The 27,073-nt window shown below is 40.8% G+C and overlaps 1 protein-coding gene across 1 annotated transcript in view; it reads left to right on the top strand.

The window, feature by feature from the left end:
* Nucleotides 1–27,073, top strand: part of PGM5 (phosphoglucomutase 5) — a 69,554-nt gene that overhangs the window by 30,007 nt on the left and 12,474 nt on the right. The window contains exons 7-9 of the mRNA XM_033086254.1: nucleotides 13,783–13,898; nucleotides 24,184–24,319; nucleotides 25,269–25,452. Of these exons, the coding sequence (XP_032942145.1) occupies nucleotides 13,783–13,898; nucleotides 24,184–24,319; nucleotides 25,269–25,452 (436 nt within the window). The remainder of the gene's footprint in view (nucleotides 1–13,782; nucleotides 13,899–24,183; nucleotides 24,320–25,268; nucleotides 25,453–27,073) is intronic.

The raw sequence follows: 27,073 nt of genomic DNA, 5'->3' as shown, positions 1-27,073 counted from the left end.
AAATCTTCCGCCTTATTTTTATTTAAACAGACCTATTCACCTTGGCATATTTTTTCCCCTCTTCACAAGGAGGGGTATTCCTATCTGTAAGGTACTGAATTTGTTAGCAAATTTCTTGGAAACAGCTCTTACAGTCCACAAAGCTAATCTTGCTTTATAATGGGTGTTTAATACTCAGTAAAGCAAAATAGTTGACATTTTCCTCTTGGTACCAGTTCAGCAAAATAATTAGGCATATTTTACTTTTGGGCTCATGAGAACCCCTAGAGATTTGAAAGGAAATAAGAAAACCTTTTGTAAAAATTTATTAAAAAAATAAGTGGATGGAGAATATAGAAAAAAAATCCATGAGAGTACTGGTTTTTCTATTGCTTGTTTGTTTTTTATTTTCATCCATTTTGTTTTGTGCTCATTTCTTTCTGGCACTGAACTCTTGTATAAAACACTTATTGTCCTGTAAAGGAGAAATTGAAAACTGTGCTGTGGCTGAGTCAGCATCCCTTAGCACAAACCTCCTAGGTTACATCTCCTTATAAATCTCAGTGTGGGTGGCATGCTGAAGCTGGGCCAGAAGGACATAGGACACAGAAGGGGAAGAGTGCTGAAGAACACAATTCGGGAGATGGGGTTGTATGTCCACAGACAGTAGTGTGAGATCATGTAAACACTGCTGCAGTTAAGGAAGACACAGATCCAGCAAAGCCTGAATTACCCTTCTTCATGCAGTGCGGTGTTTTATGTGGATCCAGGATAAGCCCTTATGTCTGCATGGTATCTACGCAGCAGTGCAGAGATAATCTGCAGGGTCCCACTGCCTGTGTGTTTGTGCCAGCAAAGCACCGACGTGGCCAGTGAAGGAGACCAGCCAACAGGGGCACAGTACCAAGCTGATGTACCCAGACTGCTTCCTGCTTAACTGGTAGCTCCTTCACCCTGAGCTTACAGGTACCGTGCTCCCTTGCTCGGTGTAGCTTTTGTTATTCACCTTCAGACATTCCTAAAGTGGGTGAGCATCCACCAGGACTTAAATCACTAGTCCTCCCACAAAAAGTTTGGATATGAACTTTGAAGGCCTGCCCCTGAGAAATGCTGCACACTTTTTTCTAGTCTCCTTTCTTGCTTATTCTCATCTGTCATGTCTGTGTTTTCCCGCACACACAGCTGAAAAGAAAACTATTATAAATACCTTACTTAAAATAAATGCTTGCTCTTAGCTAACTCAGTCCAGATACAGGCATTCAGGTTGACAGTCTAGGTTAGTTCTAAACACAGTGGATTAGTTCTGAATTTTATCATTCAGTGGAAGAGAAAGAAGAGGTAAGTGTTGGTAGTGTGATAAATTTCAGAGAATAAACTTATTAATAGTTTGGGATAAGAATTTTACAATCAACTTATTCCTAGTAAGAGGCAACTAAGAGTTATTTCTAGCAATTAAAAGTGAATTCACTTAAGATCTGACTTCATTGTTTGTAATGACAGCACAAATATTTCATCTGAAATTAAGGGGTTTGCATTATGATTAAATAAACTTTTCTTTAAGAAAAAGGCAGGAATTTTGGGTTTTCCCTTGACCTAACAATATATGCAATAGATACAGATGAACAAGACAGTGCTCCTTAGTACCTCTACTCATAGCAAACACCACCTAAGACTATTTATTCAATTAAATGTTATTACTATTGTACCAAAGGGTGTTATCTAGGAGGTGCATCCATTTCTGATTCCTTTTGGAAATCTGCTCCATGCTAAAATCTGCACTGTGATTTTTTTTTTAAAGCTGATAGAAGAGGTTTAGGTTGTGATGCTTTTTATTTTCTGCAGACTGCAAGGAATTGTGTGTTTTGTAGTCTGACCTACTGTGCTTCATACTCATAGCAGTATCCATACCATAATAGTCTGACTGGGCAGAGCAACTGCCACAGACTTACTGGTCAGTTTAATGCCTGAAGTAAGGGGCTTGGTGGGTTTTGAAAGACTGAATTTCCTCAAAAGGAGGGATTGTTCTCAGTTTCTATATGTACAAACTTCAATTAAATTGAATTAAACATTTGGCTCTTCAGAGAACTTCTTTCTCCTATGGAATCTTATTGCTAGAACTCTGTTCCAGATTTCATAGGGGAATTTATAAGCCACAGTTGTACTTAAGGCCTAAAAACCTAGGCCCGTGTAAGAGGACTCCACCAGCATAACTTCCTGAAAGTGATTTAGCTTTCCAGAAAGCAGATTCTTTAACGGCCCATCCCAAATTTAGGATGGTAGCAATCTCGCTATAACATGTATGTAACTTACATGCACTTGATAGTTTTAACACTGGCAGTAATTTAGTATCTTGCTCACTGCAACAATAACCTATTTGCAAGTGTGGGATGATAAATCCCGGCTTTGCATGCCATCTGCTTCATGTATTTTTTGAAGGTGCATTTACCATCCCTGTTCACCAGTGCGTTCTGCATCAGTGGCAGTTCATCACAGATTAGTGAGACTAGGTTAGAGTACAGAATCCATAAAAAGTATCCTTGCACTCCTGCCCATAGTGGACAGGATTATCAAATTAGTTTTGAAGGCAGAGGCAGACTCAGTAAGGAGCTGTGCTGGCTATTTTTACTTCAACCACTTAACTCCCTGAGGAGTAAAGAAGAGGCAGTGGCTTTCTGCAGTCCTTTCTCAGAGATTCAAAGTACAGCTGTGCTACAGTTGTTGGCCTGCTTACAAATGCATTTCAGTCCTGCAGTGCTCCCCTGCCTCTCTATGTGACTATGCAGTTAGGCATATGAATTTACTTTTACCCTCTGGGATAGAATTGGAAAGTTACCTATGGGCATCGGGACACTAATTAGTTTTCTATTATTTTGTAAAGTGTCTCAAGTAATTTAAGAGTGCTGCTTTTTTGTACACTGCACAAGGTGCTTGTAACATTTGACTGAGGTGCTGCAGAGCCCATGTAGAAAACATAATGTTGTGAAATAGGGAGCTGTGTGTTCACGCCATGAGCTTCAGGTGGCAATAAGGAATATGATTGACTGCAAGGCCCCACTCTGGGTGGGGGGAGTGCTTTGATCATCCTTGTGATGGTGCAAGTGCTCCTAAGGAAAACAGATGAAATCCAGGGAACTTTGAGGGGCCAAAGGGAAGTACTAAGTTTTAAATTTGTTTGGCTTAGAGGTTTAAAGCCAAGTGTCTGGCTTTTCCACACAATATTCCTTGGATATGGTGGGGATTGTGCTGAGCATAAGTTTTATGTAGCTCAGTTTGTTGTATGCATCTGTGGTATTACAAGACATGAGCCAGGTAGATTGTATTCATGGATTTATTAGCTAAGCTGAGCAAAGGAGAAGCATTACTGGTCCTGGACTAGTGCAAATGAGCTCATTAGAGAGGTCAAGATCAGAGGCTGACTGGCATGTAGTTACCATGCCTGGATTGAGTTCATGATCGCAAGGAACAAACGCCTGGCAAGGAACATAGTCTGGATGCTGAGTTTTAGAACAGTAAACGTCCAGTTGTTTGAAGAATTAGTGAATATGATCCCCTGGGAAACTGTCCTCAAGGGTTGAAGAGCAGACCATAGCTGGTAACTCTTTAAGATCACTTTTGTATGAGCACGAGAGCTTTCCATCCCAGTGTTTAGAAAATCAAGGAGAGCAGGACAGAAACTGGCATGGCTGAGCAAGGATCTGCTTCTCAAACTGAGGAGCAAGAAGGAAGTGCGTAGACAATAATGCAAGACTGGGGAGAGTATAGAGATACCGATTGGATGTGTAAGGATGGGTCAGGAAAGCTGAGGAAGGCACGGATGGAATGGGACTTGGCAAGGGATGTGAAGAATAACAAGAAAGGATTCTGTAACTACATAGCTCAGAAAAGGAAGGCCAGAAAATAAAGGTCATGGTAAATGAGAAGGAAGAATGGTGGAAACATAAATGGAAAGTCTGAGGTACTCAATGAGTTCTTTGCCTCCATCTTCACAGGCAGTCAGGCCTTTCCACATCTTTCAAGTCCCTGAACCTCCAGGTGGGGCCTGGGGGAGTAAAGTTCTTACTGTTGGCAGTGAAGAGCAGGTATGAGACCAGTTGATGAAGCTAAATAGGCACAAGTCTATAAATCCTGATGAAATGCGCTCCAGGGCCCTGAGGGAATTAGATTATATTCTTGCCAAGCCATTTTCTATCATATTTGAAAAGTTATGGTGGTCAGGCAAAGTCCCCAGAGACTGGGAAAGGGAAACATCACTCTTATTTTTAAAAAGGGGAGAAAGAAGACCAGGAACTACAAACCTCTTCTTTGTGCCTGGGAAGATCGGGGCAGGGCAGATCCTCATGGAAACAGTGTTAAGGAGATGATTCAAGGCAGCCAGCACAGCTTTACTAAGGAAAAATTGTGCCTGACCAACCTGGTGGCTCTGTATGATGGAGTGTCTGCAATGGCTGACAAGAGAGGACTGACAAATGTAATGTACATAGGTTTGTGTTACGCCTCTGACTTGGTCCTGCATGGCATCACAAAGAGGAGCGGCCAGCAGGGTCAGAGGGGAGATTCTGCCATTATGAGACCCCACCTGCAGTGCTGCATCCAGTTCTGGGGTCCTCAGCATGAGAAAGGTGTGGAACTGTTGCAGCAGGTCTGAAACAAGACCATGAAGATAATCAGAAGTCTGAAGCACCTCTCCTGTGAGGACAGGTTGAGAGAACTGTGGTTGTTCAGGCTAGAGAAGAGAAGGTTCTGGGGAGACATCAGAGGAGTCTTTCTATACCTAAAGAGGGCTTACGAAAAGATAGAGAACAGCTTTCCACGTGTGCACATAGTTATAGTTCAAGGGGGAATGTTTTCAAGCTACAATATGAGAGATCATCTTCAAGGTCACTTGCAATCCAACTCATCGTAGGATTCTGTGACTCTCTGATTCTATGACTTTTCCTTTCAGGTAGAACAGTTTTTAGTTTTTGCTGTTGAAAGATTTCAAAAACAAAGAAGAGCCAATGTGAGAGTGAGAGGCAGGAGAAAATATTGGAGCAGTTTGTTGGCTCAAGTTGTGTTACATGAATACCAGGAGGCTCCATTGATAGAAAACTAATTCACATACTCCTGATTAGAATTTATTGGTGATTTCTTCAATTATTAGCAATTCATTACTCAAGACTATTGTCAGCCAAAAAAATAATCCACCTGAAGTTGCCAGTTTTCAAGACAGAAACTGCCCCTGAACACCAGAGCTTCATTCAGCATCTCTTTATTCCACCTGTGTAAGTACTTTAGTTACAACATTGCAGAGGTTAGGAGGAAGGAAAACAAAAAAAAAATTCCTAATTTCTTTAGATGCTTCATAGTTAAAAGTGTCTCCAGATGCTTTTTCTTTATTGATTTCTTTTACTGTGATTGTTCTCTGTGAGATGTAGCATACTAGAAAGCAAAAGTAAGGGAACTTGTCTACTACCAATTTTTTTCTCTGCCTTAGGGTCCTGACAGCCTCTCTGCCAGATATGACAGCTTATGTCTTATCTTAGTGATGTGTCCTGGTTATCTGTGTTGTGTGCAAGGGCTTAGCATTCCACTGGTTTTTGCTTAATAAATTAAAGACTGGGAAGGACTAACACTGTAATACTTGACCATGTAAGGGAGGTGACTGTTTTAGTTCTGCTCCTTGCATAATATGCAGTTGAAGCCTTTTAAGGGAAGGTGGTGCAGACAGAGTGAAAACATCCAGAAGCAGAACATCTATTTCATGTTATAGTTGGTGCCAGTGCTCCTGCTGTCATTGCTACTACTGTGAATTTCTCACAGTCTATTGCAGTTGCATATATAAAAAGTGAAGATGGGACTAAAAAAAATTTCAACCATTTGGTTCATGACTCTTGCACCTTAAGAAATAAGAATGAAGAGAGAACTGACCAAAGGTGAGCTTAATTAGACTTCAGAAGCTGAAAAGTGAACTAGCAAAGAGCTCTCCAACATTGAGAAGAAGGGACCAAAGAGAACAAGTGGAAATACAATGCAGTGAAAATGGGATAGGGACTCAGCGACTAATCAGGCAATGAATATAGTGTCAAGAAAATTAAAAAATAGTTAGGTGTTTTGAATGTTGAAGAGAGTACTCCAAAAGAATGAAAGCACTACATTTTGGGTCTGGTTGCAAATAAACTTAAGACAAATTCCGTAGTATATGGTTAGACAACAACCAACCCAGTATCTTTAATAAAGGGATAGCAAAATTGATGAAGGCAAACATAAATCATTTTTGTTGACCTCAGAAGTGTCCAGAGTGTTAGAAAAAAATCCAACTAACTCAGCAGTAAAATATCAAATACAAAGATTTGTAGGCTAACGTTAGACTGTGTGAAGACTTACTTTCAGCTAGAGAAATTATCTTTTTGATAACTCAGATGCAGGTCCCTCATTGAGATATTTTTAATTCTTTGCATGAAGCAAAACTACAGAAGTGGAAAGAAAAACAGTTTCTCTTTGTTTCAGTAAAATAATAGTCTTGTCTTTGAAATAAAATCTGTTTCAGACCTAAAACCAAATGAGTCTTTTATCAGCTGGAGATTAGATAACATGGACTACTTCAGTGGCTAAGTAAAGATTTAGAAGACCTAGTGGGAAATCTTTTCTTTCTACAGCCATAGTAGCTCTGGAAGAAACCTTTTCAGAGGTTTGTTCTCTCTTGAAGTGCTGCTGCAACACACTATCCTTCAGTGGCCCGCATCTGTCCCACAAATTCTTTCAATTCCTGATTGTTAGTGCCTGTCAGTGCTTACCCTTCTACAAACTAAGACTTGTTGTTCTCTGAATTACAGCACATTTTTTACCTCAATGCTGGCACCATAGAGAGGAGCAGGATTGAAAATAAATGTATCCATGGGGCACCAGACAGTGTTTTGAAGCCTGTTCACCCAGGGGCCTATAAGCATCTTTCACATGTCAACTGATACCTACGGGTGGTGGAAGATGAGAGGCAAGGACATGCTACAGCTGCTTCTCTGGTGTTTCTTTCATTTACGCCTATTTCTTCCTCCAAGTTCAGACACCAGAATGAAAGTGACGCTGTCGTTTACCCTAGACAGCATTTCACCTACAAGGCAAAACTCTAGCCAGTCTTTACAAGTTCATGAGACCTCTCACAGAAATCCCTTCCCCCAGTGTTGTGACCTTTATCTTTGTGATGAACAGGCATCACAACTTTGACAGGATGATTCCGGTGGATTGACTGATCTATTCTTGGAAGTTAAAAGAGTTTCACTGGCACAAGAAAGTTGGTTTGCTGCAGGCTGTTGTATTTGAATGATTTATATTCATGAGGATGTTTTTGTGACATTGTAGAGATTAGGTTGAAAAAAACTTCCCTCTGACTCCCATTAATGTAAGTCATGGTAATTCTGCTGGTGTCAGAGATGTTTTGCTAGTGCAAAACCATCATGTCTGGAGATACCATCAAGGATTACTTTGCTTTATTAGCCTATCTGTGAAAAATAGTCTGTTGTTTCTACTGAAAACTGAAAGAAAGTTATCCCAACAATCTTTAATACTTTTAAATAAAAGAACATATTTTTTAAAAGGGAAAGTTATTTTTTTACACAGTTTAGCAAGCTAATATTTTTAGAATTCCAAGGATAATTATCTGGTCTAACAAGAGTCATGTATCCTCTGTTTCCCTGGTTAGGTGACATGTACATGACTAAAGTATAAGGAAGAAGACCTGGGATATTGCCTGGTAGTTTTCTGCATAAATCTGTTAGGTCTTTCAGGAGTAATATTAGAACTAGCTGTTATATTTTTTCCTGTCAGGAAATTTTAAAAAATTCTAGTCTTTATTAGAAGGCTATAATTATGTTCACTATTACTTTTCTTATGAGCTGGCTAGCTCATGCTTGAGTGAGACTTATTGTAGAGTTCAAGAATTTGCTTACATTTCTGTGGTGGTACTAAACTCTCAAATAATTCTGTTTTCTAAAGATGAAATAAACTGCTTTTCGGGGTTGCATTGTATACATCCTTCTAGTGTTTGAATACAAAGTGGGCAGTCAGTATAGGTAGTGTGGGTCTAGTGCTTAGAAATAAAAATGACAGTAAAACTGTGAAACAGTAGGAGAGTAAATTTAAGTATGGAACTGTAGAAGAATTTATATTCCTATTTTCATTCATTTTGTTATCTCCACATTTAAAAGCATTGCTTTTTTAAAAATTCCCAAAGTACCAGTTTAAACAACATGTGTAATTGCAAAAAGTAAAATCCACTCTTCTTTGATTTAGCTTGTCCTCTTTAATTAGTATTTCAGCATCCTGGGAACATAAACGCCATTAGTTCTGATATGGGCAGACTAAGGTATTCTAAGGTTATAACTAAGGTTATCTTTCAGTTTGGTTCCAAATGTAAATACTCTGTTTCCTAGTCCATCAAGGGGTAATTACTGCAACACGCAGACAGAAGAAAATTTACTGTATAATCTCCTTGATATAGTGAGCACTTACACTTAAAGAATGCAAGCAAGAGTAGTGTTTGAAGTCAGTCCCATTAAATGTCCAAGATGACAAGAACCAGAATGTCCGTGGTTTGTTGTCTTCTTTCAACATAGTTCATACTCATGGAACACATAAACACAGGTATATCAGCTGTGGGGTTAGACATAAATAGAATGCCTTCACTTCAGATAGGCTAGTGAAATTAACCTATTTATAGGGCATCTTTTTCCCAGTTTTTATTTTGAATTGCTCTGGGAGTATATTCCATCCATTAAGTCAGGCCTTTTAAGAGCCAATCCCTACAACGTGAAAGCTTAGAGCCCTTACAGGCGAACTGCTGCATCAGTATCTTGATGATGCACTATATATATCTAAGGATATATAAATTTACTGTATTATCTGAGACCTCTGCAAGATATAAACCAATTGCAGTACCAGTTCCAAGACTCATTTCTTGAGAGAAGTAGTATCCTCTCTCATCAAGACATCTCATACAAACAAAACTCTTTATATTTACTTGATTACATTTTTAACTCCCCAGATTTGAGGATCCTAGTATAAGTACACAGAAAGAAGAGAAACTTAAAAAGCTGTACATGCATAGTCTTGGTTGAGCTGTCTTGTGAAGTTACATTTCTAAAAACATTGTAAAATGTAATTAATGGACATGCAATTTGTTAGAGATAAAAATCCTTACTGTGACTCATCAGCAGTTCTTGCAGAGTTGCATGTTTCTGAAACCCTTATCCTAAGCATTTATTTGCCTAGCATCTATCAAGCCTGTCAGGAAGCCATATGCTCCATTAAATAGTGCTGGAAATGTTCAGTTCAGCAGTACCCAGAAACTAATTTCCAAATTTTGGTCCACAGGGATTCTACCAGTGTTAACTGGAACTTCTTTAAAAACAAATCTGGCTTCTTGCTGTAGCAGTGATTGAAACCTCTGATTTAGGAATTTTGTCTATAAAAAAACACACTGGTAAATAAAAAGTCAGAAAAAAAAGTTTTGGTAAAATGAAGATTACTTTTTTTTCACCTTTCTCTACTGAAGTAATAACTCAGTCATATTTTTAGTTAGAAAGTTGTAGATGTAGGAACATTAAAATTCCCTCCCCTTTCCTGCATCTAATCTCTGTTTTCCCTGGCTTTGAAGATTTACTAATTTCACCGTCACGTGTTAGTTTCCTTCCTCTGAGGGTGTTTTCCTGTATTTTGTGTGATTAGGTGTTTGATCTAATGCAACACATTATTTCTCAGAGTCTGCAGCTTTGAGAATTTTTGCAACTTCCCATTAGAACCCCCCCATATGTTTTCTGGGGTGATTTTTCACCATGAATATCTATAGGCTGCATAAAGGCACATTCTGCATTTGTTGAGACTTACAGTGATGACTCTTTAATTCAAAAAAAGTCAGTAAAAAAGGCTTATGCTTAATTTTCAGTGTACTTCTTACTCTGTTGAAGTATTAAGAGCTAGAAGCAACAACAATAAAAGAAGTTGCATGGAACAACTTGTCATATTTCTACTATAAACTATACATACTGTAAACTCTGTACAAAGAGAGCCCACAGGCCAACAGAAACAACATTTGTACTTTCCTTGGTACCCTAATGCACAGAATTCTTTGAAAACAGCTACAGCCTCTGGAAGCCTGTTTTAGTGGTGGTCGGGGTAAGTCCATCCTAGGCTATTGTTCCCCATCTAGAGGAATATGGAAAAGTAAATGGGAAAGCATTTCCTTCTCCAAAAACTGTACCAGGATATGGGAACATTTCTGCAAGCAAACATATTCCAGCTGTATTGTTAACTACCTTAAGAGAATTGATTTTGCTCTTCCAGCCTTTTAGGTATTGCCTTCTTGTTTACTGTGTTCTCTTTTTTTGGCAGTACAGTTCTGTTTTCAGCCCAAAGTTATTGTCACGTAGAGATTAAATTCTTTTGTGTTCTTGATTTTTTGAAGAGCAAGACACAAACCTCTTCAGCTGTGCCTTGTGAAACATCCTTTAATGGGTGGTCAGTAATATATGTAGTGCTGTATGAACACAAGGAGGTACATATCCGCCTCTGCCTCTAAACTAGAGGTATGAAATCCAAGCTTAGGATTAAAAATTTTGTTAATATTCTTTTCTTCATGTACATTTTTGGCTCTTTTCAAATAAATATCAGCAGTTCTTACTCTATCTCATTTAAAAATCGCTCATTTTAGATGTAATATATAGGTAAAAAAATGAACACCTAGGCTGAATAGAACTTAGAGAATGGATATTCTTACATTTAAAATGTTGATTTGGAGACTACAATACAATGTAGGCTAACTGTGAAAATTTCAGAGAGAATACTTAAGGGCCAAACTGTTGTGCCGCCGCTTAGGGTGGTGAATGGAAGTAAGTCCAGTTGGTGGCTGGTCACTAGTAGTGTTCCCCAGAGGACTCAGTACTGGTGCTGGTCCTGTGTAACATCTTTATCCATCATTTGAATGAGGGGATAGAATTCAGTTCAGTAAGTACACACATATCGCCCTTAGGCAGGAGTGTTGATGTGCTGGAGGGCAGGAAGGCTCTACAGAGGGATCTGGTCAGGCTGGATCATGGCCCAAGGCCAGTGCTGTGAGGCTCAACAAGGCCAGAGCTGGGTCCTGCCCTTGGGTCACAACAACCCCAGGCAGTGCCACAGGCTGGGGCAGAGTAGCTGCAAAGCTGCCCAGAGGAAAAGGAGCTGGGGCTGCTGCTGACAGCAGCTGAACATGAGCCAGCAGTGCCCAGGTGGCCAAGAAGGCCAATGGCATCCTGGGCTGTACCAGCAGTAGTGTGGCCAGCAGGAGCAGGACAGGCACTCCCTGTGCTTGGGGAGTGACACAGAGGTGCTGGATCATATCCAGGGAAGGGCAATGGAGCTGGGGAAGGATCTGGAGCACAGAGGAGCAGCTGAGGGAGCTGGGGATGTTTAGCCTGGAGAAAAGGAGACTCAGGGGAGGCCCTATCGCTCCCTACAGCTGCTTGCAAGGAGGTCAGTCTCTTCTGCCGTGCATCAAGTGAAAGGATGAGAGGAAAAAGCCATAAGTTGTGGAAAGGGGGAGTTCAGATTCAATATTAGAAAGATTTTTTTTTTTTTCTGAAAGAGTGGCTAGATATTGGAATAAATTGCCCGTGGAGATGGTGGAGTAACTCAAAATACTCAAGAGGTGTCTGGATGTGGCACTTGGGGTGATTATGGTGGTGCTAGGTTGATGTTTGGACTAGATGATCTTGAAGGTCTCTTACAACCTTGACGAGGCTGTGATTCTGTCATTTAGATATATTTATGTACCAGGTTTTGAAGGGGTCAGTTCCAGCACAGTTTGACAGTTATCCGATCTATTTTATGCACTTAATTTAAAACAGAGATGTGCCATCAGAAAACAGGTGTTTTGTTGATCAGAAGGGTGACTGCTTTGACCTTGATGCTTTTAGATAGATTGTCTTAAGTGTGTTGAATCAACCTTTGATTGATCTGCTTTGCTTTGGCTTGACTGGAGTAAAAATGAAATAAATTCTCTTGCTTCAAGAAATGTTGTTAGATATGATAGTTGAAGCAATTGTAAGGTCCTTGGTAGTTGGTCAGATTGCTTCACTGTATCTCAGTTCTTACTTTGCTTACTATAAAGCAATTAGTTCTGAAAACCCTGGGCACACAATGAAAACCAGCAAATAAAATTAGAAAGAAGATTGGTAATACCCATTCTGTGTAAATCCCATCTAGGGATTTAGAATTCTTTAGAGTTGGTGTTTTGTTTTTCCTTTCTTGTTTTTTAGTGCAAGAAAGGATTTTTTTCGTTGTAGCTTAAAACAAAAATATTTACCAGTTAACAAACTGGGGAAAAGAATGTACATCCAGTTTATAAGGTGGTTAATTTTGGTTCTTGAAAACACTGGCACATCACCCAGAGAGAGAGACAGTTTCTTGTATTACATAATAGGGGACAGGGAAAATAATTTGAAATTCAGATTGAGACTGGGAAAAACTTTTAAAGAACATCCTGCTTAATGGAAGCATTCCTGTATTTTCTTGTCTTTGAACACATTGAAAGAAGTAAAAGTATATTTTTCAAGCTTTTTGATATTTGACTACTTGTATTTCGTAAAGGAAGGTGCTTCAACATGATGCTTTAAATTCCATTAAAATATTAGTATTGCAAAACTGTCCATCCTTAGATTACAGTAATTTCACGAATACAAGCCGCACGGAGTATAAGCCGCATATCCGGTGTGTTGGCAACATTGATGTCTTTGTCAATAAATAAGCCGCACCCAGAATATTAACCGCACTTTAGTTCGCCGCGAACTTTCACAAAGTCGTCATTTAGTAACACAATTGCGGGATCGCCGGGGCTTACTGGCTTACTGGCTTACTTCGGACCTCGGAAACATTGTTTCCAAGTGAAAAAAGACACACCCTTTATTTACAAGCCGAAAAAGACAGGAACAATAGTGTGGTCATTTTGCGAGCATTCCCAATGGATCCGCATTGCCTTTAAACAGCCGCTCAGCCGCGCGGGCAGGCAGCTGAGCTCCGAGCGGAGCCACATCTCCGTGCTGGCACAGGAGCGGCCGCTCTAGCCCTCGCAGCCCCGCGGGGCGAGCGGCCGCTCTAGCCCTCTCCCTGCGGGCTGAGCGGCTCCCCCAGCCCTCTCCCTGCGAGCCCAGCCAGCCCTGCAGCCACACAAGACTGAAAACACTTTAAAAAGTACAGAGAAATATCGCACACTTTTATCGAACTGCCGAGGTAACTCACCCCGATAACAACCCCCGCCCCTCAGTAACGCTGCCATCCACAGGCAGGCAATAAGCTGTTCTCTGATTGGTTCATCTTCGGAACAACGGGAAATCATGGATTTCAAACTGTTTTCGCTCGGGACTGGACTGGTATGATACTAGGTAAGGGCAGATATCACATTTTTGTTCATAAATTAGCCGCACCCAAATATTAACCGCACTTCCGAGTTTCCACCAAAATTTTTGTCTAATTACTGCGACTTGTATTCGTGAAATTACTGTACCTGTTTCTTGGTCAGTAAGAAGAGAAGGGTACTGGTAAAGCCTATTGAACTGAAGTCCTACATTTTCCAAAATAATACATTTAATGTATAAACATACTTGGGTTCTGGTTGAAGTTAGGATCCATTTTGTATGGTAGTGTTGATCTATTTTTGGTTTTGGGATTTTTTTTTTTTCCTTCTAGCCTAGCTGTCAGAAGATGTAACGAGACCTAGACTATTCCTCAGCTGACCTCAGAACATATGTTAAAAAAGCACTGTCTTAATCATGTGATGTTTTATTGTATGTTTTCCAGAGTGGCAAAAGTAATGAAGGTTCCTGTGTATGAGACACCAGCAGGATGGAGATATTTTTCCAATCTCATGGACTCTGGACGTTGTTCCCTCTGTGGTGAGGAGAGTTTTGGCACTGGTAAGTAACACAATCAAAAATTACCACAGACTTTTAATTTTTCCTGGATGCCTCAAGTCAAACCCAGCAGAATCAGCAAGCTAGCTTTGTCTCGTACTGAAACAGAGAACTTTTTGTTGTTCACATCTTGAAATACATCTTGTAAGTGTCATGTCCAGCAGCCTGAGGCATGAAAAATGTGGAAAATGGATATTCAGCAGTGGCAAGAAATCTTACTACTGTCCAGACAGTTTCTGGAGGTGCCTGACACTCTCTTCTTACTTGAACATAATGCAAAAAAACCTCACTGGTTCCATTGCAAGTCTTTTCATAGACGGCAACACCATTTGGAGGGATTTTGCCTATATGGAAGCCACATGTTTTTTCTTAATGTGATTAGGTGTACAGCGTATGAGGACTGGTATATCTGATAGTACATCCCAACAAAACTGTTGCAGGCTCTCCTTTTTGGACCATCACAATTGCTCAAGCGTCAGATAAAATCATCATTAGAAGAAATTCAGTTACATGTCAACATTTGTGTTTTCCCCAGTTTTTTCTCCCTTATCGGTCCCAAGAGCCAATCAAACAGAATGCAGAATGAATGACAAATTTGAGCCATCAGAAATGTAGTATTTACAGTAAGCAATAGGGCAAATAATTGAACTGTATAGTCTGTAAATCTACACAAATGTGGTTTTAATTTATGAGAATAACAGAATAAATTTTGGAGTGTTTCTTTTTTTCTTTCCTGGATTCTGACACAGAAATTCTTCCTTTTTTTTTAATTGTAGGGCTATATTACAAGTCTTTTTGAAAAAACACAGACCAGAATAACTTAATATTTTCCTGGCTAATAGTTTATTCTGTGTTTTGATGTGAGTTTTACGGAGTTACCTGTTTCAAAGGTGTAATATACCTTGGCTGCAGTGCTTTCTAGAGAATTACTTACCATGCAGTGAAACTTGATTAAAAATTTCATTTTGCTTTAATTGATTTATGTCAAGTATTAAATTTGTTGGTTGGGGTCAGTTAGAGAGAAGAATGCTGCTTTTTTGAAAATAATGATATCTTTAAGCAACCATAGACATGACACTTTATGTATTATCTTCTTGTTTGCTGTATGGATCTGAATGGACTATGATTCAAGAATCAAAAATATGTTCTATTTCTCTGGGACTTATATATAAAAAGGAAGACATTTTAAATTCATAGTTAATGTTAATTTCCTTTTGTTGTCAGTGGGAACCAATGTGCCATGATTAGCAAACTGCATGCCTTCAACATTTGCTCTGAGTGGCACAGGTTTGTATTGCCTTGACTACATCTTTCGACTAGAAACTTCCTCTACAGCGTGTTCTATGAGGTCATTGAGAGAGATGTAATTTGGAGGGAGAAGGGCAGGAAGATATTGTACCTTTCAGAATCTAATGGTTTTTGTTGTGGTGTGTTGTTGAACTGCATCTCCATTAACCCATGAGAGGTCTGAACTGGGAAGTTTTCAACTCTCACTGCTTTTTAATACTTTTTCACTGGGCCGGTTCTGTACCTCTTCCCTCTAAATACTGAAGTTGCTCTTGCTCATGCAAAACTTCCATAAAATTTGTGTGGGTCTAAAGACATGGATATGACCTCAGCAGCACACAAATTATTTGAAAAAAACTCCTGGCTTCATCATCATGCTGAAGAAAGTGTGGATTCTAACTGGAAAGAGCTTGTAAGAGTTTTGATGGTGAGTTCCCATACATTAAAGTACCATAATTTCACCAATACAAGCCGCACCGTTTTGACCAAAATTTTGGTGGAAACCCGGAAGTGCAGCTAGTACTCCAGGGTAGCTAATTTATTAACAAAAATGTGATATCTGCCCTTACCTGGTACTGTGCCAGTCCTGTCCCAAGCAAAAATGGTTTGAAATCCATGGTTTCCCGTTGTTCTGACAATGAACCAATCAGAGAACAGCTTATTGCCTGCCTGTGGATGGCGGCGTTACTGAGGGGCAGGGGGTGTTATCGGGGCGAGTTACCTTGGTGAGTTACCTCGGCAGTTTGATGAAAGTGTGTGATATTTCTCTGTACTTTTTAAAGTGTTTTCAGTCTTGTGCGGCTGCGCAGCTGACCAGGCTCACACGGAGCGGGGCAGGGGGGCGTTGGGCTCGCGCAGGTGAGCAGGGGGAGATGCGGCTCTGCTCGGAGCTCGGCTGCCCGCCCGCACGGCTGAGCGCCTGTTTAAAGGCAACACCGATCCAGTGGGAATGCTCGCAAAATGACCACACCATTGTTCGTGTCTTTTTCGGCTTGTAAATAAAACTTGCAGGGAACACTGCTGCAGCTATTGTCTGTGTCTTTTTTCACTTGGAAATAATGTTTCCAAGGTCAGCACCTGCCAGTAAGCCCCGGTGATCCCACGATTCTATTACTAAATGATGACTTTGTGAAAGTTCGCCGCAAACGAAAGTGCGGCTAATATTTGGCTGTGACTTTTTTATTGACAGAGACATGAACTTTGCTGACACACTGAAAATGCAGCTTATACTCTGTGCAGCTTGTATTCGTGAAATTACTGTATATCTAGATACCTTAGGCCACAGAGTACAGCACCTCCTGCTGCACGCAGGCTTATATGTAGAGGTATATAAAACAAACAGGAGTGAATTCTCTGTGCCATATGCCGTGACAAACCACTACCACAGAATTGTCTTTGCTTGGGGAATTATTATCCTAGACCATCTTCATCTGATGGTGTTGAGTAGGACTCTTTCAGATGCTTTCTGTCTGAGGGAGAAGAGAGGAATCATTGGTTGTACTTAGTTGAAGCCATGTCCTCTTTGAGGAAACTTGCCATTTACAGTAGTTTCACAAATACAAGCCGCACAGAGTATAAGCCGCACTTCCGGTGCGTCGACAACATTGATGTCTTTGTCAATAAATAAGCCGCACCCCGAATATTAGCTGCACTTTCGTTCGTAGCAAGGATCTGTGTGCAACTTTCACAAATTTGCCAATTAGTAACAGGATAGCGGGGTTACTGGTTCGGGGCAGGGCCAGGCAGGCTTGCCCCGCTCATGGTTTCTGACGGGGCCGGGTGGCCCAGCTCGGTGCTACGGCTCGGCGGGGCCGCTCAGGGCCGGCTGGGGGGTGCTACCACTGCCACCACTGCCGGGCTCGCTGCCCCCCCACCTCTCGTCTGCACCGCCGCCGCTGCGTTTGCTCGCCCTGGCCGGCACTGCAGGCCCCCGCACCGCCGGGCTCCCCCACGCTGCTGGCCCCGGTTCTCCTGGGCTCCAGTGGACTGCTAGCCCTGGTTCTGCTGGGCTTCCCCCCGCCGCCGGGCAGCCCCACCCACTGGGCTTACTGCTTCTGCCATCCTCCCCTGCGCAGCCGGGCTCCCCCACACTGCTAGCCACAGTTCTGCTGGGCTCCCCTGCACTGCTAGCCCCGGTTCTGCTGGGCTCCCCCACCCTGCTGGCCCAGGCTCTGCCACCCGCCCCCCTGCCCCGCGCTGCTGACCCCGCCTCTGCCAGGCTTTCTCACCTCTGCTGGGGCCGGCCGGGCTCCAGCTTGGCTTAGGGCTGCCGCGGGCTCTCACTTCCGTGTTGGCAGCTTTTAGAATATTGTTCGTATATTAACTGCCCCTGAGTATTAGCCGCACTTCCGGGTTTCCACCAAAATTTTGGTCAAATTGCTGCGGCTTGTATTCGTGAAATTACTGTAAATTTTATGGTGTAGTTATAAAAAAAGACAAACATCAGATTTCCCTTTCACATTGCAAAAGCATGTTCAGGTCTTGCTAAGCAGGCTGTCCCAAGTACTGTTGGACTTCAACCCTGGAGATAAGTCATATAGAAATTAAAATAAAGTGTTTTGATCTACTATAACAATGAGGATATTGTGATCCTTGTAGGTCTGATTTTATTATCCTAAGTATCTGAGTGTGGTTGAATTTGGAAGAGAAACACTCATGGAGGTCAAGGAAGTGCCTCTAGGGTTTGACTGTTCTTGGTAGGCAAAAAAATTACCCTGACTTCTCTCTTCATTTGCCATTGACTCTTTTCTTTGCTTGTATCTTTCTGTGAGGTCTTAAAACAATTGCCTTCTGTACTATAGCCTCTTTTCCAAATTTGTCAGACCTGACCTCAGACTAGTCTCTACATTCCTTATCCCTCTGTGTTCCTTATATTAATCTGGTTCTTCTGGCCTATCATCGATTCTTCAGATTCCTGCTAAATCCAGACTCTTGCAAATGAGTGCTTGAACCTCATATTGCTGACCAGCATGGAGAGCTGGTCTACAGCAAATTCTTGGCATCCCGGTATGTTCTGATCAGATTAGCTTTGTTGTACCTGCAGCACTTCAGTGCAGAAAGCCTCTTGACCTCCAGTTTTATCCAATTCCATCTAAAGGCAAATCTGGACGCTCGAGACCCAATCCCATGGGCATCCAGAGAACTTGAGCACAGGGTTTGAATTCCTCAGTCCATGTGTAGTTGCTGGGTAAAAAAGCATGTAACAGAAGGAGATTTCCTGAAGATGTTGTGGAGTCTCCCTCACTGGAGATATTCAAGAACCATCTCTGGATGCAAACCTGTGCCATGTGCTCTGGGATAAGCCTTCTTGAGCAGGGAGATTGATCTAGATGCCCTGTTTCGGTCCCTTCCATTCTGTGATCCTGTGGTACTTTTGAGGCAAATTATGTAATGACTGTGATGTCTGAAGTTTGTTTTTCTCACTGCCTCAATTTCCTTATCATCTTTCCATTCAATGCAGATGTCTGAAAAGTGTCCTCATATGCCAGAAGGTTTATTTGTAAAACATGTTCTGGTTTGTAGATAACCAGTACTTTAGCAATTTGAGCTGTTTTTAGCAGTAAATATTTACCTTATTGCAAATCTTTTAGTAATGTCCTAGGCTGTGTGACCCTCACATGTTTCTGCCAGTATTGGGCATTTGAATAAATTTTACAACTTTTGCAGAATCATATCTATTTAGGGACCTGAAATTTGGCACTTTAGCTTTCAGCATGGAATATTTATAAAAGTATGTGATATAGTGATTGGAATGGGAAATTTACTGCTCTGTGTAAGAGAAAGGGGTTTTAAAAATCCACCTTCTGTCATCAAACTGCATTGGAAAACAATTGCTTGTGTACCCAGGTAATCAAGCCTAGCTGAAATTTCCAAGTAATACAGAGCCTTAGTTTTATAACATAAGGGACTTTGGTCTGGCAAGTAAATAAAAGCAAATTTTCTGCTATAAAAGGAGAAAAGATGGTGAAAACATCTCGTACAGCTGTATTTCCCAAACTTGTTTTCTGGCAGCTGATCTTGGAGCTAAACCAATGCTTTAAAAACTTCTTCCATTTTTGTAGCAGTGTGGGGAGCCTTGTCAGATGAGGTTAGTGTCTTTCTGATTCTATGACTAATGCCCCAGCACACAGTTCAAAGGAGGGCCTCAGCAGCAGCAATTAGTTTCTAAATTTCATCAGCAAGCTCTTAATCAGGATTAGGAGAACTGTGGGGCTGATTTATCTCTCTGCAGTTTAAACTACTTCAGTAATTGCTACAACTTTCTTAGATATGTTTGCTTCATCTCCAAATTCCCAGATTCTATTAACATCAAACCCCTTCTCCTGAAAGTTTATGTGAAAGAGGAACTAGTGGAGAATATGAAAATGTGCTGTTACTGATATGAATGAAAGCACAAAGGAGTTATCTGGTGGTGTCTGTTGCAGTAGTACAAATCTAAACTAATCTTACTAACTTGAAAAAATAATCTGATCAGAATGCTCCTAAATCTTTATTTGCATGAAATATTGCTAAGTTTCAGGCTGCTGAGTGATGAATTTGTCATGTATGTGCAAACAAAATTATTTGTTGTGATTTTGTAAACTCTTGTGATTTTCTTGTTTTTAAATCACATTTACAGAATGCAATATGATAGACTGGGATTACTAAATTAGGGAAAAGCAATTAACCTTTTATTCATGCAAAAGACCCACAAGACTTGCATTCCCTATCAGAATTGGATGTTTCAGATACAGACAGAGTTAGACAGCTTTCAAATAGTAGAAAAGTCATAAGATGAACATATTTGCATGATTTTGCTTTGTTTCTCAAGCTACCACCTTTGAAGGTTTTTCTTCAGTTTAAGACTCTGTATGCTGAGTACTTCTCTATGAATGGGAACGTGCTCTGAGAGTTTTGCCCAGGTTGCTTACTCTGAGTCTGGACATAGTAATTTACTGTAGTAAAAAATAACTTTTCCTACTGTTACATGGAGACATGAGGAATTAACGTAAAAATAAGTTGTTTAAACACTTGCAGTTATTTTGATTTCCCCTGCCTATGGTAAATTAAATATAAAGGGTTTATTGGAAAAAATATTTGTAGACTCCTCTGTTCTGTTGTCTCTTCCTGCTTCAACTCGTTGAATAGAATCAGGAATTCATTAATTCTGGGATGTTTCAATTAAAAGTAGCACTGAGAATCATCCTGAGGTTACTCAGAGGCCCAAGCAAGCTGGGGGAAGTGTTAGTATTGCAACTTCAGGAATACAGAGCTGCGAGGCACCTTTTCCTTCTTTCCTTTGCACAGGACAGGTCTGCCTCTGCAAATTCATTGGATCTATGCAGCAACGAATGGTGTTAGCTGAACTGAGGCAGCAGAGTGAACTCCCTCCCCAGAGTTTCTACAGTGTGCGCTGGGCAGTAGGACTAAGTTAAGACAGAGCAAGCGAAGACACCTACAGATGACTTTTGGTAGGTGCAAATCAGAGTAACAAAATTGCATTAGTAGATTTTAATTTGCTGAGAGAAGGAAGGGCAGTAAATACAACAGCGTATGTGTATACACGTTGATGGATGTGCTTAGTTTCACTTCCATTAAGAATAATAAGATGAAACACTTTCTGACTACATAGGATTATTGTCCTTGTAGTCATATCAGGCTAGTATTTTTAATTGGTCATTTTTGATTCTGAAACAGTTGCGATGCTTCTAGATATCCAGACTTTTGTCTCTGGCTTACATACTCCCATGGCTTTCTCTTTCCTGAGAAGCAAGGATTTATGTCCTCTGAGGGACATGCTAGGACAGAGAACATGCCAAATCTGTTAAATGTGTATGAAGAATAATATATTCAGCCCTCCTCATATAGATTTATGCACTTCAGCCTTATCAGAACAAAGTTCAGAATGCAGTAAAGAGCTCTTCAGAAATGCTTCTGTCCATGTTTCACGCGAACATTTTGGTTCAGTTAAATGTATTCAAAGTGTTTGCTAAATCAGAATGCATATCTTTAATGTTCAGCTTAGTCTGTTGCTCCATTGTCATGATACAGACAGTTTTGCTGAATGGTTGCAGTGCTCTTCACTGTATGATTTGCTGGCCTGCAGAGTGTTACATAGCAGGAGAATAAATGGTCACTCATATTGGAGCAAATTGCTGAGGGTTTAAGCTCACTTCCATGTCTCCACTTCTTGCTGGTGTGTGTTTAGACACTTAAGCCATTTAGGTGGCTGGTGATAATCATCAACAGATGACATTTTAGGCAGAACAGAGTTTTTTCTGTGCTAAGGATGAGTGGCTGAAAGAAGAGACATGCAGAGTTATGCAGAGGCATGCAGTTTAAGAAGCAAAGGAGCAGCCATGGCTGGGGTGAACCTGCTGTCCCCAGGACCCTGCCTGGCCCCTGGGGCTGCCCCACCCTGCCCAGGAGCAGCACCAGGGCTACCAGCCATGCCCCACAGCCCTGCCGGGCCTGCCATGCTCCCAGGCCTGGCCTGGCGTTGCCCTATCCTCATTCCCAGGAAGGGCCTGATGTCCTGGGGCTGGACACCTGGAGCTGGCACTGCCCTGCTGTGGGGCTGGTGGGACTGGACAGGCCCTGGCTGCTCATGCCCTGCTGTTCCCAGTCTCCTGAGCATCCCCAGCGGTGATTGATGATTTTGCCTGCTGTTACCACTGGAACAGTGTGTTTAGGGGCAAGTGAATGCTCTATTCTAGATTTCTCTTTTGGTGGCAAGGGCAGAAGCCTGCACCGTTATCTGGGAACAGACTCTTGGCTTTGGTAACAGTGACTGTGACTCTGCTGTCTGCTTTGCTTACAAGTAAGCTGACATTATTATCCATAGGACATATTGCTGGTGTTCGTCTAGAAAATATTCTTAAGCTGATCTAGCATATTACTGCGACAAGGGAGTAGAAAAGGTGAGAGCTAAACTGTAAGGTCCCTTCCAGCCCAAACAATTCTGTGATTCTGTGCCTGAATGTCTGAAGGACTGACTTTCTGTAGACGGGCATTTGTTTTCCTTTCTTATCTGAAGCTATTTGCAAAACTTTGAGAGTTCATAAATAACCCTGCCCTTTTTCTTCTGGCTGGTTGGCACTCCATACTTTCGCAGTGTTGGAGCAGGGAGCAGAGTCAGCTGTGGCTCCTCATGCAGGAGCTCCTCAAACACCAGCCCTAAACTCTGGCTGTTTTAATAGGACACTGCTTTTGTTGCAGAGAGCTCACAGATTACAGATCAAGGCAGATAGCGAGTAGCAAAAAGAGATATTCTTACTATTACGACAGCTACTTTGCAGGTGTGAAGGCATGTTACTGTCTCAGCTCTTAAATCCATCTACAGTTTTTGTAATGCCTAATACATAAACATAGTATTTATGCAAATCTTTATCCTCATCAACAAGTGTTCAGTAATCATTCCTATACAACTTGAATATTGTGCTGAATAGTAATTTGCATGTATTTAACCTTGTGGTAGTTAATGTTAAGATTAATGTTGGCTAAAGAATGTTGAGGTTGAATGCAACACAAGGAGCATAAGCAGCAGGCAGACCTATGGCAGACCCAGGACAATGGGCTCTTAGAAAATCCATATGAGCAGAAGCTGCTATCCTGATTGTTGCTCCCTCTCAAGAAGAGGGACTGCAAGTTCAAGATAACAGCAGAGATTGACCCTAGAAATCATGGTGTCTCTCTGTGCATCTTATTATTTTCCTTTTATGCCTTTAATATGTTGACAGTTTTTCACAGGATTAACAGCTTCGGTGCATCAATTTATATTACGGGAGCTGTCCTCTGCGAGTAGCAAAACACAGCTGTTCTGACAGATGACTGACTGTGTGGACCTTGCAGGCTGTTATGTAAAGCCAGGCCCTGCAAAGCAGTCTTGCTGCAACAGGATTTTTGTGTTTGAGGAAGGAGAATATTTCAAAAAACAGGTTTTCAGCCTAAGAGTTTTAAAATTCCTCTCTGATGGATTTTGTTAAGTGTCTTCTAGAGACAGATAATTCAGTTGATTGCCTCCATAATCAGTAGTTACTTCATGGAGTAAGCAAAACTTCTGAATTACTGCACTTGCTTTCTGCTCATGGTTTCAATAATGTGTGACTAGACAGAAAACCATAACGCTACAGCCAAAAAATCTTCAACCAAATTTAGTATTATTGTGCCAAACCAATGGCTACATATTTTATGTCCCTTCAAGTTTCTTGAGTCTGTTAGCTTATATAATTGCCATCAGTATCTGCTGAGGTCAAAGGTCTTGAATCTTACTTGGATCTGAGACAACATGTTAAATCATGTAGGGTATTCCAAAACTGTTTCTAGTCTTCATTGTTGGAAAAATTTCTCTCTTCATAAATACAAGCCTATGAAGGGATGTAGATTGGAGCATCCAAATCTTTTCACTGAGCGGTATGAAGAAATATAAAAAAAGGAACAGTCCCACTCTCTGGTTTGCTTAGGTTTTTTTTTTCCCTCCGGAAGCATCTTTTCAAGCTCTTCGTTGTTGTCCTGACTGGAGGTCGTGAACATTCTGGAAATTTGCAATGTTTATGAAATGGGGAAGGTCTTTCTCTGCAGCTTGACATCTGCAGATGGGCGTCTGCAAAGATAAGTAGATGCTGTTGAACTTGACTCTCATTAAGGAGAACATTCTGGCTCATGGCTGGGGTTTGCATATCTAGCCCAGTTCTGGGAAACAGCGGTAGAGGTGTGAAAACACTGTATATCAGTGAGCAGGAATAACAACTACAAATGTTTTCATACTGCTACTGTCTCTATTCAAGTACTTGTACATATTTTTATTTAACTTTACAAGTATGGGCTCTGTCATGCGCAAGTAGATCACATTTTAAACAGTAATTCTGGTTTTCTGTCTGGAACATAGCAGAGGTGCTGGGGGTGGTACTATTGATTACCATTATGTGACATACACAGTAACCTGAGACATTTGCCCAGCCTCCTTACCTTGTTTTCTGATTTGCAGTGATACCAATAATGTGCTTAATGTCTGTCTCTTTAGGGTCTGACCACCTCCGAGAGAAAGATGGACTGTGGGCTGTGCTAGTTTGGCTTTCGATCCTAGCAGCTCGAAAGCAGAGTGTGGAGGAGATTGTCAGGGATCACTGGGCGAAATTTGGCCGGCACTACTACTGCAGGTGAGAAAAATGAGGAAAAGGCACTTATGCAGCTGATACAGAATTCTGCTGCAATTCTGCAGTAGAATTGTGCTACAATTATTGCTTGTTTGGATGTGCTCAGCTGCCCTTAAGTGTGCATTCACTGTGCCTACAGAATAAAAATCTGCCACAGATTATCACTGTTTTATAGACAGAGTTTTCCAGAGGATTAAGTGTCAGAAAAAGGAGCTAGCTACATGTGTATGTCACTGCTAGTATATGAGTAATTGAATTTTTAAATATTGAATGGCAGGAAGATTTTAATTATTTGCTTGTGGAATATATAGGTAGAGCTTGTTACATGATGTTGAGAGAGAAACATAATCCCGGCAAGATTTGCTCCTGCATTTTTTTCTCTAAGTGCCTACCTGTGACAGTTCTAGTGAGAACTGAAACCTAGGCCTGCTTCCAATTCAGGATAACCCCTCCAAAGATACAAACATTTATTTTTGTTAAGGTCTCAATGTGGTGAGTTCTAGCAGTCATTTTCATCTTTGCTTCTGCCTCTCTCTTAATCCAGACTTAATTCAGAGAAGTTTGCAATTTGTAAGTGCTTTTGCACACAGCTGTTCGTCAAAACTTGTAACAAAGTTTTCTCTATTTCACTTGTTTGTTGATTGCTGCACTGATTTCGTCATTAAGTTTTGAAAGCTAGATGTGTATTGGTGGTATTTTCTATACTACTTTCTAGGTGCTTTCTGTTGATGGCCAGTGTAGAATTGTGGTTGCACGCATTTAATTGTTAGAAGGCACAGGACTTGGATGTATGTGCTGGTTTCATTTGCAATCTGTGGTACACTCCTGATTTTTGAAATAAGCAGTAAATTGCTCATTGTGGGTATATAGAGTTCTCTGAAAGCAGAACTGTCTTCTCAACTCTGGGGACTTACTTTCTGGTTCTACTGGTTTTTTTATATATATGTGCAAGGTTTGATTACGAAGCACTGGAACCCAGGACAGCGTATTTCATAATGAGAGACCTGGAAGCTTTGATCACTGACAAGTCATTCAGCCATCAGCAGTTTGCTGTGGGCAACAGTATCTACAGTGTGGAAAGAACAGACAGCTTTGAGTACATAGATCCTGTGGATGGCACTGTGACCAAAAGACAGGTATGGCTGTAGTGATGGATTAGCAAAGTTTTGCAGCTGTCACATTGTCTCCAGCAGCATTGTTTCTAAAGTTCAGCTGGCAAGACTTTCCATTTATTTACATATGGTGTTTCCTTTGCTGTGATAGATACTGCATTTCCTATTTAAGATTAGCTCAGTCTGGATAAAATAATCCACCTTGAGTTTATCTTGTGCTTGCTGTACATAACTGGAGACAAGAGTGTCACAGTGAACACAGGATGGAATTAAGTCCCTCTTGAGAGCAATGCCTGTGTAAGGAGGGTTCCTTTTCCAGAGCAGTGAAAGATACCATATGGAAAGAAGGTCTTTCCTTTTTCTATTTAAAAAAAATTGCTTGTTTGGTTTTGGTGACCCACAGAATTTACATGACTGAGATGCAATATCTGTTGTGCCAGTAGCATGCAGAAGACATTAGAAGGTTGTAGCCTATGCAGGCATGTTTGATTTCCCTAGCCCAAATTACCAGTTCCTTCTGGACTCTGTCTATACTGAGATTTCTTAGTTATCAAGAACTGCGGTTCAAACTGAACCTTCAGTGTTTGGAAATCCATTATGTGCTCAAAAAGTAACCATGTACTTTTAGCAGGTATAAATTTATATTCAAGTATCTTGAATATGAGCTGTGACTCCTATTAAAGTTTCTCTGTTTTTAAATTATTTGACCTAAACAGACCCTAAGAAATTATATTACAAGCCATTAAAACTATTGTCATGCCTTTCTGCTCAGAGTCTTTGTTGTTTCCATTCATCATTGCATCCAGAAAATATAAGCAGCCTATCTACCACTGAGCTACTTTCTTTTTGCATATGACTACTGAAACAAGATATGAGGATATTGTCATTTCCAAGTCTAGTGGAAAATTACAGGCATGGCTGACTTGTGACCTTTGTAGTTTTAAAAAGCAGCTTGTGAATTTTCATTGCAGTTTTCCTTAATTTTTTTGTTCAAAGCACTCTATATGGGAATATAATTGCTAATCATATCACCATGTAACACAAACAGAGAAACATGACTTCACTTCTTTTCAAACAGACTCTGAAATGGAGCCCATAAAACCAGAAAGCGTGTCTTTTCAAAGGGAGAAGCTCCTATTTATTCAGAGTACAGTTCAACCAGTTTGTCCTTTGACAAGGACACATTCCTAACTTCATATGTCTGCAGCCTCAGTGAGATTCTCCAAGCACGCTAAAATGAAGAGGATATTGATCTGTGCAAGTGAAACAGTTCACTGCTGCCATTTTTCTTGGGTAGCTTGCTCATCATCTAAATGCAGATATCTCTTTCAGGCTATCATAAGCTTCATGCAGATTTTTCAGCTAAGTATTCAGAAGCATGTTTCAAATTTTCTTCCCCAGAATGTAGGGAATAGAGATTTATATTCAGTGTAACTGCAATGTCTCACCAATAAGAAGCTGACTACATGGTAATTATTCAGTGTTAATAAGCAACATATTCAGAAAACAAACACAGCAACGAGAAAACAGGCAGCAAACAATACACACAGGCTGTTGCTTCTAATTAATTCTGTTTCATGAAATCCATGAATATTGTTTATCACACTACAATAATAAGACTTAAAATCAAATTAAACATTCTGTT

Source organism: Catharus ustulatus, chromosome Z, assembly GCF_009819885.2.
Source record: "Catharus ustulatus isolate bCatUst1 chromosome Z, bCatUst1.pri.v2, whole genome shotgun sequence".
Lineage (NCBI taxonomy): Eukaryota > Metazoa > Chordata > Aves > Passeriformes > Turdidae > Catharus > Catharus ustulatus.
Note: the sequence above shows the minus strand (reverse complement) of the source record. Positions and strands in the feature narration are given on the sequence as shown.